Source organism: Pantherophis guttatus, chromosome 7 (assembly GCF_059756535.1).
Source record: "Pantherophis guttatus breed Tessera chromosome 7, ASM5975653v1, whole genome shotgun sequence".
NCBI lineage: Eukaryota > Metazoa > Chordata > Lepidosauria > Squamata > Colubridae > Pantherophis > Pantherophis guttatus.
In genome coordinates, this window is record NC_142069.1 from 58,718,571 (window position 1) to 58,732,148 (window position 13,578).

Here is a 13,578-nt window from a genome sequence, read left to right on the forward strand (position 1 = left end):
CAGGGCTAACCTTTAACATCACAGCTAAAGCATCAGCACAGATCCTTCTCAAATCTCTGTTATTTTCCTTTATCCCCCTCAGTCTTACAGCAAATTCCATAAATTTAAATTGCATCATTGTAACTTCATTTTCAATCTTTTGCATTTTATTATCTACATTATAGATCTTATAATCAGCTTCCTTCATTTTAGACTCTACTTCTAAGTTGGTTTCTTCGATTCTTTTATCAATCTGAAGAATTATTTCTGAGAAGCCACTCAGAACTGTCAAAAAATCTCGCTTCATCTTATCATACCTTTCTTACACCAGTTTCTTAGTTTCCTGTTGAAATTTCTCAAAACTTCTGGTCCATAAGCACAATAATAAATTCGTTCAAGTCTTTAAAATCAGTGCTTAAAAACTGCTCTTGTAATTTATGAGTAGGGGAACCCCCCCATACAGCTTTGTTTTCTGGCATTAAAGCCATTCTGCCACGCAGACAGACTCTTTTTTTAAGGAGGAAATCTTCTCTCCCTTCTCACCAGCACAAAATCCTCTCAGAATTAATCAAGTCTCTAAGGGAGATAGAACATAAAGACAGTTTGGAAAAAAAAACTTTTTCCTTCTCCTCTAACCAGCGCTCTTATTTTAGATACTTTATAGCATACTGAAACTATCAAGCAAGTCCACTTTCGCTTTCAGCTTTGTTTTTTTTCTCCTTTCAAGCAGCTAAAGCCGGGCGCCATTTTAAACCTTCATTCTTTCTTCAATCTTAAATCCAATCACAGGGGTAATATATATACTTGCAGTTTTAGATTCCAAATCCGGATTTCACTCTGTTTATTTTAATCCTTTAACTTTCACTAATTACGTTGGTTGCGCCGTCTGGCTCTGCAATAAGCAGAATTCCCCCGTCGTCCGGAACCTCGGCGAGCTGGATAGGGAGCCTCATCCTGCTTCCTCTCCAGAGGCAAAAAAGACACTCTGGGGACTTCGCAGGGGCTCTACCTGCTCTCGCCGGCTCTCCTCACGCTTCTTCAAAGAAGCAGAGTTTTTTCGAGCTGCCTCTCAGATGTGGAGGTGGCTCTTTACGGGCGGCGGGGCTGGCGGTCATAAAAGACCGTCTGGCGACGACAGCGACCGGAACCGGAAGCCAGTCCCAATTTCTTTTCAATTGAACTAATCGATTCCAAATCACATTCCTTTTGTGAATCTAATTCCAAAACAACATGTCTCTTAATATTTTGCACAGCCATTATCATTGTATCAAACTTTTTGAAGAAGCTTTCAGCTAGAAATTGCATGTTACCAAATAATCTTTTCAGCCAGCTCTGTTTGTTTGTAATCCGATCCATTGTTACTCTGTGTAAATTAGTCAGGAAACAAAGAATGCTGAAGCAAAGTGAAAAAATAAATTAAAGTGATAGGGAGGATATGTTATGGATATGTCAATCCAGAGTTAAAAGAAAAATTAAAAAAAAGAAACTCCAAATATTTTGCATGTTAATAAAGTACAAAAACCCTAAGGTAAAAGTCTAATATTGATCAAATAAAAGCCCTCTCTAAGAGGTTTACAGAGTCAGCATATTGCCCCCAACAATTTGGGTCCTCATTTTACCCGCCTCAGAAGGATGGAAGGCTGAGTCAACCTTGAGTCTGGTGAGATTTGAACTGCCAAATTGCAGGCAGATGGCAGTCAGCAGAAGTAGCCTACAGTACTGTACTCAAATAACTGTGCCTCCGTACTTTTTATATTTCTGTTTTAAAATTTAATAAAATTACTATTAAAAAGAATTTATGAAAGTCCAGTCCTTCCCCTCCAAATATTGATCCCAACCAGGAGAACCAGTTTAATGAAAAGCAGGAAAATAGTAGTGTTCCAATATTTGAGGGGCTGCCACAAGGAAGAGGGGGTTGGCCTATTCTCCAAAGTAACTGAAGGCAGGACAAGAAGCAATGGATGGAAACTAATGAAGGAGAGAACCAACCTAGAACTAAAGAGAAAACTCTTGATGATATGTTTGCAAAATAGTACTATTGTATTTTTCGGAGTATAAGACACACCGGAGTATAAGACGCACCTTAGTTTTTGGGGAGGAAAATAAGAAAAAAGCTGGCAGGTGGATCGGCCTCCCGGAATACCCCCAATCAGCTGTTCCCAGAGGTGAATTTTAGCAACAGGTTCCTTGGTTGTGAGCTCTGTACCTTGTTTTTTGTTTTTTGCTTTTTGCTTTTTTTTCTGCCTCTGAAACTTCTGAAACTCTGTTTCAGAAAAAACTTTTTTTTCTGCCTCTGAAAGCCTCTGAAATAGAGCTTTAGAAAAAAAACTGAAGTTCTGTTTGGGGTTTTTTTTTCTGAAGCTTCGTTTCTGATGCTTTTTTCAGCCTCTGAAACCTCCGTTGGAGAAGCTGGGAGGGACTACATTCGGAGTATAAGACGCACCCAGATTTTTTTGGGGGAAAAATACTTATACTCCAAAAAATATGATATGTGGTATTTAGATTTTCCTGGCCTGGTCTAGCCTGGCTGCTCAGGTTTGGCCTTGAAAGTAAATTGTGTAGACCAACACCAGCTATGTACCAGGATGGACTAATCACTAATGGATCTATTGTCTTAATATTGTCCCACAACAACCTTAACTAGCTGCCAGGTTAGAACATCAGCCCTCGTGATACCACTAGATAATAATCATTCTTCATATGTCTTGTGTTCATTTCAAATGATTATTTTAGAAATCTGATTAGGATAATCTCTTTTATTTTATCATTTTCTAAATTATTTTTCATCTGCTATTAGATGAGATTGTGTGGAGTAACATAAAATGAATAGTGTCCTTTCAACTGCATAAGAGATGAAGATAAAATTTTGGTTTAAGGAAGGAAGGGCAATTTTTATCTATTTCCTTTTTGTCAAAAGGAAGGCAAGGACAAAAGTAATGAATTGAAAGCATTCATCTTACTTCTTCTTTCTTCCTGGCCCATTTTGTGCTTTGCTCTAATGTTTGGTAAACTTTGTGATAATATACAAAGACATAAATAGCTACTAATGAACTAATGAGTTGGAAGGAGGTAAAGTTAACAGCCAACATATTTGGTATCACTTCATTATATTTTTTCATTCCACATATTTGGTATTACTTTATTATATTTTTTCATTCAACATTTCTTAAAGTTATTTGTCAGTTCTGAAGTCTAATTTATATCGTGTTTTTATTTTATCTTTCAGATTATGATACAGATGCAAGGCTTTGGGAGAAAGTATATTAAAGCCTTTTTGAAAGGTTTTTTTGTTGCTGTTCCTGTGACTGTCACTTTCCTCGACAGATTGGCTTGTATAGCGAGAGTAGAAGGGACTTCAATGCAGGTAACTAGGATCTTTTCTGCTGTGTTCATTTTTAAGTACCGGGTTTCCCCGAAAATACAACCTGCCCCCAAAATAAATTCTAGCCTGATTATTTTGGAGTGGGTCTAATATACGTCCTACCCCAAAAATAAGCCCTAGTGAATGGAATGGTCATGGCCAGCACAGGAGACAGCCCTTCCCTTCCCTGTCACCTCAGGGTTGCTCAGCCCCTTAACCGCAGCCCGTGGATCAGCTGATCCAGCGAGGGCCAGACATTCTGTCTCTCCAGGTGCCTGGAGATGTTTCCTTTTTTTTTTTTATTTTAAAAACAAACTTTATTCAATATAAGAAGATAAAAATTGTACAAAACATTCTTAACTCTAAAAATGCAATTCTAAATTACATACATACTAAAACTAACAAACAGGATTATCTATCTATAATATTTAAACATGTGAATATATATATACATTAACCTTAATTTCTTAATGACGGTGTATATTTGTTACCTTTAATTTCTTACTATATTTGACTTTACTTTTTTTCCCATTGATTAATCCATTCATACCATCTGTCCCATATTTGGAAATACTGTGAGTCTTCCTTATCGTTTAATTTTAAAGTTAATCTATCCATTTCTGCGCATATAAATATCTTTTGAATTATTTGCTGTTCCGTTGGCAACTGTTCTAATTTCCAGGATTGGGCTAGGGTTAATCTAGCCGCCGTGATTATATGTAACGTGATGTACTTTATTTCCTTTCTACTACTTTTTTTAAGTATACCTAACAAAATTTCAGGTTTTAGGTCAATCTCTTCTTCCGTTATTTCTATTATCCAGGTTCTAATTTTCATCCAAAAATTTTTAATTTTTGGGCAGAGCCACCAGAGATGATAAAAGGTTCCCAGTGTTTCTCTGCATTTCCAACATATCAGGTTTAAATTTGCATACATTTTCCATTGCACTGCTAAGTCACTTCATTATAGATGGGATTTTGTCATCTTCCTGTCAGGGACTGAGCGTGGTTTTTTTCATGAAATCCTTTAACCACGCCCCCTCTGCTGTCCTTCTCCTCAGTTATTTCGCTCAGTCTACTTGTAGGGACCTGTGAATTTCCTCTGCTTGAGTTTAGTCTTAGTGTTAGGGAATTTAGACTTTATTATTTTTGTTTCACTTCTGGGCGTTTCATTAGTGGAGCAAAAGACTTGCTTTGGGACAGCTTGCGGCTGCGGCTGTCCCTTGTTTCTGGTGGTGAGGGGACTGGTTCTGGGGCTCCAGACCATCGCCTCACTGTCCATATGCAAGCGATTGGAGTCTGACCCGGCTGGGCAGCTCCAAAACGGCCTGTGCCGTTTCTCCTTAGCCGCTGGTGAGCTCGTCAGTTCCAGGTGAGCCTGGTAAACCGCGGCCGCCATTTTACAGCTCCAATTAGAGTAGGGCGGCTCCGGAGTTCCTGGTAGTTTGACTATTCAAACTCCGTGTATTTGCCTCACTGTCACTGCGGGGAAGCAGAATTTCAAACACTCTGCTTTTTTTCGCTGGAGCTGATCGTCCTGGAGAGGCTGCGAGACGCTGGGTGCTGGTAATAATTTCGCGCCCTTTTCCCCTTGAAATTGATTGACAGTTGAGGTATTGGCGGTGTGAGGAGATTATCAATCTTGACCGCCCTGGCTGCCTGCTAGCTGCGGAGGGGGAAGCAGAGTGACAATAGTGGGAGGACTCCTACTTCTGTTTGAGGTATTCATCTGTGGGTCGTTTGACTTGGGCGGCCATTTTGTGACTTTCTTTTTGGCGCCAAAACTGTTTCTACTTAACTGAAGCCTGCTGCCATCTCAATTTATTTTACTATGGCAGACCAGGAATTCTCATCTGACAATGAGCAACCTCACTCACCGCCTAAGGCAAAAAAGAGTAAAAAATCAAAGTCTAAAGCCCCTGCAGTGTCTGCCAGACAGGATCCTGAGGCTTCTTCATCCAGGCTTCCTCCTTCTGCTGCTATGGACAGAGATGCCATTAGAAGGCATAATGCTTTGGAGAGGCAATGCGAGAGGGCTCAAAAGAAAGTTCAAGCCTCCTTGGTTTCACCTTCTCCTTAGTCTGAGGTGGAGGATGACTTAACTCATATAGATCCGATTCAGCCTCTCTCCACTCTCAGGGTGCTCAGCAAGATGGTCTGGCTGCAGCCCAGAGTATGAGCTTGGGGGTGCAGGCTATGGATATGAACCAACCTGTTAGTTTTCAGTCTATTCTTACCAATGCTCTAGCCCAAGCGTTTGTTTCAAGTTTTAGTCAACAGATGCCTATTGCACCTGCGACTTGCCATCTTCATGCTAACCAGTTGCCCTCTTCTTCTGCTAGCTGCCATTTTCATGCCAACCAGACAGTTCCTGGACCTAGTCAGGCTAGTCAGGCTAGTCAGGCTATCTCGCAGGATCCTCTTGATAGTGAGGAGGCAGAGCGTTTTGAAGGGGAGGTTGAGGAACCAGAGTTTTCAGAAGATGAAGGTGTTGAACCTGATAAGCCTGCATTCACTACCTTATTCCGGCTTGCTGTGTTTAAAACGTTGCTGCGTAAAGCTAAATTGGCAACCAACATGGCCTCTATCTCCAGTTCTCATGCCCAAGACACTGGCAGTCAGAAATCTCATAATGACTTATTTCCTGTTCCTTCCCAGGATCAGGACTTTATTCCCTGTCCAGAGTTATTTTCTGGGGTCATTAAGAAACAATGGGAACACCCGGGGGCCCTTTCTGCCCCCTCTGGGCTCGATAAGAAAATTTATTGTGTAAACCCCTCTCTGGAGAGCCTTTTGGCCCTTCCGTCTGTGGACCCTCCAGTAGTAAATTTATCATCGTCTACTATTTTTTCCTCAGATGTCATGGAGTGCTCCGCTCAGAGGATAGGAAAGCAGAGGCCGCTTTCAGAAAGAGCCACCAGGCAGCTGCCTGGGCTGTAAGGACCGCCACTTCGGCCTCCTTTTTTAATCGGGCGAATCTTGTTTGGCACAAGCAGCTTAGGGACTGCCTTCCCCCGGATGACCTGCGTCTTCAGCAGGACATAAATAAGATGGTGGCTGCAGCCGAATATTCGGCTGATGCCTCTCTGGATGCAGCTAAGTTTGCAGCTAGGTTGATGGCGTCTTCGGTGACATCTCGTAGACTACTATGGCTTCGCCCCTGGCGGGCTGATTTAAAAGCTAAGTGGAAATTGGCATCCTCCCCTTATCAGGGTAATAATTTGTTTGGCTCTGCATTAGACCCCGTTTTAGTTGAGGGTAAAGATAAGAAGAAGGTCCTACTGGTGGCCTATCGTAGGACTGAGCGTCGCTTTATGCCATATTCCCAGAGGCAGCCCTTTCGTCAGGACCCAGGACCCAGTGGGTCCTATGCTTCCAGACCTTACACGCAGGGGTATGACAGACCAGCTGACAGACAGTCTTTTAGGGGCAGAGGCAGGTTCCAGTTTGCCTCTAGATGACCCTTCAGGGGTTCTGGATCCAGGCCTGGAAGGAGAGGCAAATGACTCGCTTCCCCCACCTTCCATTGGCGGACGACTCAGCCACTTTGTCAGTCAGTGGGAGGAATCCACTTCCAAGGATTGGGTCCTTCGGACTGTGAGACTAGGTCTTACCTTGGAATTCAGAACCAGGCCCACCAACCATTTCCTTCCCTGCCCTATTCCTCGTCAGCCAGAGAAACATCAGCAGTTGAGGAAGGAGATCCAACATTTAATAGATATAGGGGGCTATAGAACCTGTTCCTGCAGGGCAAGAAGGGTCGGGGGTGTATTAGGTTCTGTTCCTAGTTCCCAAGGCCTCGGGGGGCTGGAGAGCCATCCTAAATCTCAAATTTGTCAACAAGTTTCTTCTATTCTGAAAGTTCAAAATGCAGTCCCTCAGGACTATTCTGGATTGCGTGCAGAAGAACGACGTGATGACGTCGCTGGACCTCCAGGAAGCTTACCTGCACGTGCCAATCCACCCGGCCCATCGCCGCTTCCTGAGGTTTGCTTATGCGGGAGTACACTACCAATATCGGGCCATGCCATTTGGTCTTTCCTCCGCACCACGAACTTTTACGAAGTTGTTGGCGGTGGTGGCTGCGACCATCCGGCTGGTTCCGATCCGGATTCTCTGTTATCTCGACGATATATTGCTGCTTTCTCAGTCTCCTCAACAGGCTCTGCAGGATCTGAGGACGGTGACCAACATCATCACTCGTCACGGCTTCTCCATAAATCATCGAAAGAGCCACCTTCAGCCTACAACCAGAATTGCTCACCTGGGGGCGCTGATAGATTCGGAGGAGGGACTGGTTTACCTGTCGCCAGAACGGCAAGCCGACATCAGGACCTTAGTTCGACATGTCCTAGATCATCCACAGGTAACATTTCTGACCTTATCGAAGCTGCTCGGGAAATTTATTTCTTGTATCTCAATAGTGCCGTGGGCGCGAAGGCACGGTCGCCAACTCCAGTGGTTCCTCCTGCCAGCGCAGAAGTTGGGCCGGGGCACATCTGCATCCAAGGTGAGACTTCCTCCCAGTGTACGAGCGTCCCTCAGGTGGTGGGACTCAGAGGCGATCAGCAAGGGTTGCTTCTTCCAGGACCCCGACAGGATTGCGGTGACATCAGACGCGAGCCTGTTGGTCTGGGGTGCACACCTGGGGTCAGAGGTTGTCCAGGGTCTGTGGTCTCCCTTAGAAGCCAAGAACAGCATAAATTGGCTAGAGCTTCGAGCTGTACGCCTTGCCTTGAGACACTTCCAGGACATGCTTCTCCACCAGCATGTCCTGGTTCTGACGGACAATACGACCACCAAGGCCCATATCAATCGCAAGGGAGGCACGCGATCCCCCTTTCTAATGACAGAGAGATATGTTGATGACCTGGGCCGAGACTCATGTTCTTTCCCTGAGGGCAGAACACATTTCAGGGGCTGCCAATGTCCGGGCCGACTGGCTCAGCCAGAAGCAAGTAGACCCCTCCGAGTGGAAGCTCCACCCGGACCTGTTCCAGTGCATCGTGGGCAAGTTCGGCCTTCCAATCGTAGACCTCTTCGCCAGCCCGGAGAATACTCAGCTTCCTCTGTTCATCTCAAGATTCCCAAGTCAAGGGGCTCTAGGTCACGACGCCCTCCGTTGTCGGTGGCCCCGGGGTCTACTGTATGCCTTTCCGCCTCTAGCCCTCATCCCGAGGGTAGTAAGGAAACTGATAGCGGTAGGGGCGGAGGTCCTCCTCTTAGCCCCTCATTGGCCAAGACGAACCTGGTTCGCCGACCTAGTGGCCCTGTCGGTGTCGCCCCCCTGGACAATACCTCGGGACCGGATCTCTCTCAGCCAGGGGGCAGTTCAACATCCAGACCCCAGTTGGCTGCGCTTAACCGTGTGGCATTTGAGAGGGTCCTCCTGAGGAGGCGTAATGTTCCGGGTAGGATGCTTGGCACCATTCAGGCCGCTAGGCGGCCCTCCACTATGAGGATTTATGAGTCGTCCTGGCAGACCTTCTGCAGTTGGTGCCGTCTTTCGGACGCAGGGTGTTACAACAAGTGGTTTCAGCGTCCAGTGAGGGGACCAGTCAGCTTCTCCCCCTTTAACTCCTGACGCTTGGGTATATCCCATCTATAATGAAGTGACTTAGCAGCGCAATGGAAAACGGACGTTGCTTACCTGAACGTCCCTTTTCTTTGCGCTGCATGTCACTTCATCCCTCCCTGTTACCTGCCTGGTCCTGGGCAGCGGGATTGTTTCTGTTTTCTCATCAGCTCCTGGGTTTGACACGCGACTTCGCGAAACAACTGAGGAGAAGGACAGCAGAGGGGGCGTGGTTAAAGGATTTCATGAAAAAAACCACGCTCAGTCCCTGACAGGAAGATGACGAAATCCCATCTATAATGAAGTGACATGCAGTGCAAAGAAAAGGGACGTTCAGGTAAGCAACGTCCGTTTTTGCCAATCTAGCAAGGGCTAGGTACCACCTATACTACATCTTGTAATGGTTCTCTTTATATGTTGTTGCTTTGTTATTCTGCAATTATTTTCCCATATCATTTCCCACTCTTCCAATTGTATATTTCTTCCAATGTTCCTAGCCCAAGCTATCATTTGACCTTTAACTATGTTTTCTGCCAAGTCGAACTCTAATAGGTATTTGTAAATCTTTGAGATTAATTTTCCCTCTTTGGTTTCTAATAATTTATCTAGTTGGTTAGATTTTATTTCAACTCCTCCTTCTTCACTGTCTTTTTTGTATCTGGTTTGTATTAATAAGTACGGCCACCAGTCCATTTCTATACCCTGGTCCCTGAGCTCTTGCCGTGATTTTAGTCTTCCATTTATATCCAGAATTTCTTTGTATCATATTATTTTTTGGGTGGCTGATGTATTGGGGTGCATTGTTGCCTCTAATGTAGATATCCAGCCTGGGACTTTCATATAGTGCTTACGTTTAATTTCCAACCAGGTGCCAATTAGTGAGTTTCTTATTAGAATGATTTTTGAAATGTTTATATGTTTTATTTCCAATATTCCACAAATAAGCATGCCAGCCTTTTAATAAATCGTGACCTTCCAATTTCAATATTCTTTGGTTATCCAAATTGACCCAATCCTTAATCCATATCAGACTTGCCACTTTATAATATTTTTCCTAGGCTGGTAGGCCAAAGCCTCCTCTGGTTCTATCATCCTGTAATGTTTTTAAATTTATGCTTGGTTTTTTCCCCTCCCATATAAATTTTGAGGTTATTTTATTCAAATTTGTAAAGAAATTTTTCTCTAATTTAACCGGGATAGTTTGAAATAAGTAGAGGAGCCTTGGGAGTATATTCATCTTTATCACCGCAATTCTTCCTAGCAGCGATAATTTAAGTTTCCCCATCTCTCTAGGTCTTTTTTAATTTGTTGTATTAGTTCTCCATAATTGTTGTCTTTGATAGCTATATTTCTGGTTGTGAAGTTTATACCTAGATATTTTATCTTTTTAACTGCTTGCAGTCCCGATTGTTGTTCCAATTCTTCTATTTGTTTTATTGTTAGATTTTTGGTTAATATTTTGGTCTTGTTTTTATTAATTTTTAGCCATGCCACCCTGCCAAATTTCTCTATCTCCTCCGTCAATTTTAATTGTATTTCTAGTGGGTCCTCTATGAAGAATACAAGGTCATCAGCAAAGGCTTGGACCTTGTATTCTTCTCCTTTTACTTTAAGTCCTTTTATGTTTTTATTTAGTCTAATTCTCCTAAGCAGATTCTCCAGGGTTAAAATGAAGAGCATGGGTGAGAGTGGGCACCCTTGTCGTACTCCTCTACTTATTTCAAAGAAATCTGTTAATTCCCCATTCACTAGTAGTCTTGCCTTCTGATCTGTGTATATTGTAGATATTATCTTTTCAAATTTCTCTCCAAATTTCATATTTTTTATCTGTTGTGTCATGAATCTCCAATTGACCCGATCAAATGCTTTTTGTGCATCCAGAAAAATCAGCGCTGCCTGTTTCTCTGGATGCACCTCATAATATTCTGTTATATTAATCACCATCCTTAGTTTATTTTTAATTTGTCTTGTCGGCAAGAATCCATTCTGATCTGGATGTATTCTGTTATTTAATATTATTTTTAATCTATTCCCCATTAAGTTCATAAACATTTTATAATCGGTATTTAGTAGGGAAATTGGCCTATAATTACTAATTTGTGTTGTATCTGTCCCTTCTTTGGAAATTAATGAAATATGTGCTTCCTTCCAAGATTCTGGTATCTTTGCTTCTTTTAATGCCTCATTGTAAACCTCTAATAATATCCCATTTAATGATGTTCCTAATCCTTTGTATAGTTCTATTGGTAGCCCATCTGTTCCCAGGGTTTTATTATTTTTTTGTTTCCTGATTGTTTCCTGTAATTCCTCCATCGTAATCTCCCTATTTAGCATCTTTTTTTCCTCTTCTGTTATCACGGGCATTTCCTCCTTTTTTAAATATTGGTCTATTTCTTCTACTTCCATCTTATCTTGCTTATATAGGTTTTGGAAGAATTGAATTGTTATTTTTTTTCCCCTGGGCTCTGTTGTAACTTGCCTTCATTATCCTGTAGTTGATGGATTATTCGTTTTTCCCTTTCTTTTCTTAGTTTATAAACCATCCACCTCCCCGGTTTATTTGTCTGCTCAAATTGATTTTGTCTTATGAATTTCAATGCATTGACATATTTTTCTTGTTCAAATATATTCAATTTGTGTTTGGCTGCCATCCAATTGACTCTTATTTGTTCATCCCCTGGTCTTTCCTGTAATTTCTCTTCCCAATTTTTAATCTCACCATAAATTTTGTTATATTCCTTTTCCCTCTCCTTTTTCCTTTTACTATTATATGCTATTGTTATTCCTCTAATGTAGGCTTTTGTTGTGTCCCACAAATTTTGTAAGGATGTCTGGTTTTTATTATTATCCTTGAAGAACCATTTCAGTTCTTCTTCTATTCTCTCAGTATATTCATTTTCTTTCATTACCTGTGTATTCATCATCCATCCACTTTTCCCCTTTCTCCATCCTCTCCATTCTATTATTAATGGGTTATGATCAGCTCAGTCATTTGTCCCTATCTCTACTGATTCAATCTCCTGTGTTAAGGTCTTCGTAGCCCATACCATGTCTATCCTCGACCAAGATTTGTGAGGGTTGGAGTAGTATGTATACTTTTCCTCTTTGGGGTTATATAGTCTCCAAATGTCTACTAAATTTAGTTCTTCTATGAGGGATAAAAATGTTTTCGTCAACAAATTTTTCTTATTATTTTTTATTCTGATTACTTCTATAGTCTTTTTTTGGGTCTACAATGGCATTAAGAACGCCTAGCAGGCATACATTTTCTATATTTTGTTCTATTATTTTTTCATGTAGGTTTTGGTAAAATTCTTTTTGTTCACTATTTGGTGCATATACCACAACTAATAACACATTTTTACCTTTAAGATTAACTTCGATCATCACGGTTCTTCCTATTCTATCTACATATTTAAGTTTGCTTTCTATCTCTTCTTTAACGTAGACTGCTATCCCTTTTTTCTTCTCATCTGTTAATGATATAATTACCCTAGTTTTTTGCATTGTAGATACTTTTCTTCTTGTTTTCTTATCTGGATTTCTTGAAGACATACTATGTCTGCTTTTTGTTTGATTAATTTTCTAAATGTTTGATTTCTTTTAACAGGAGAGTTAAGTCCGTTTATGTTTATTGATATAATTTTCAGATTCCTGTCCATTTTTAAAAGTTGGTCTTACTTCTTTTTGTTCCTTTACTTCCTGTCCCTTTTTTTTTCTTGGTTTTGTGCTCTTGTCGTTACTCCTTCTTCTTCTTCTTCTTGAATTTCCCCCTCTTCCTCTTTTTCTTTCTCCTTATTGTTCTTTCTACGTAGGGATATTTGGTCTTCTCGTCTCGATGTTGTTTTGCCTCTCCTTTCCGACTCTTCTCCTCTGCTGTCTGTCCCTTCTTGTTCCATCACCTGATCGTATAAGTTTTGTGCCTTTTCTATAGTATCCACTTTTATCTTTTTCCCCTTCCACGTGGCTAATACTCCTTCCGGCAATAACCATCGAAATAATATTTGTTTTCTGTTTAATAATGCAGTGAGGAATCCATAATCTTTCCTCCACTCTCTAATTCTTTTTGGTATTTGTTTTAATGTTATTATCTCTTTTTGTTTATAATATATTGGTTCTTCTTTAGCTATTTTAAAGACAATATCTCTAACCTTCTTTCTTACAAAACGTACGTGGACTTCTCTTGGGAGCCTATGTTGTCTCGCGTAGTTGGTATTTACTCTGAATACTTCGTCTATTTCGTTGATAATCTCCTCTTTATCTCTTTGCAAAATCTCGGCTATCATTTCAGCCATTACTAATGTCAGGTCTTCATCTCTTTCTTCTCTTACTTTTTGGAATCGTAAATAGAATGCCGCTCTCTCCATTTCAAATTGTGCCACTGTACTTTCAAGTTCTTTATTGAGACCTGTCATTTTTACATCTAATAGTTCTAATTTCTCTTCTGTTCGTTCTGTTTTTTTTTCTATGGCCATAATCCTTTGGTCGTTTTTTGTAATCATCTCCTGAATGGAGTCCATTTTTCCATCTAGTTTTTGGATATCTTCTTTGACAGAATTTTTTTTTTATTGAAAAAGTTTTTCAAATACAGATTTTTCCCCCTTCCCCCCAACCCCCCTTCACCCTCCCCTCCCCCCATGGCTTCTCCAAGATAAAATCCAAAT

The 13,578-nt window shown here is 41.4% G+C and overlaps 1 protein-coding gene across 3 annotated transcripts in view; it reads left to right on the top strand.

The window, feature by feature from the left end:
* Positions 1 to 13,578, top strand: part of IMMP2L (inner mitochondrial membrane peptidase subunit 2) — a 409,805-nt gene that overhangs the window by 42,344 nt on the left and 353,883 nt on the right. For all 3 annotated transcript variants that reach the window (XR_015728767.1, XM_060689055.2, XM_034408851.3), the window contains exon 2: positions 3,206 to 3,343. Coding sequence is in view for 2 of the 3 variants with exons in the window: in XM_060689055.2 (XP_060545038.1) it covers positions 3,209 to 3,343 (135 nt within the window). In the remaining variant the exon portion in view is untranslated. The remainder of the gene's footprint in view (positions 1 to 3,205; positions 3,344 to 13,578) is intronic.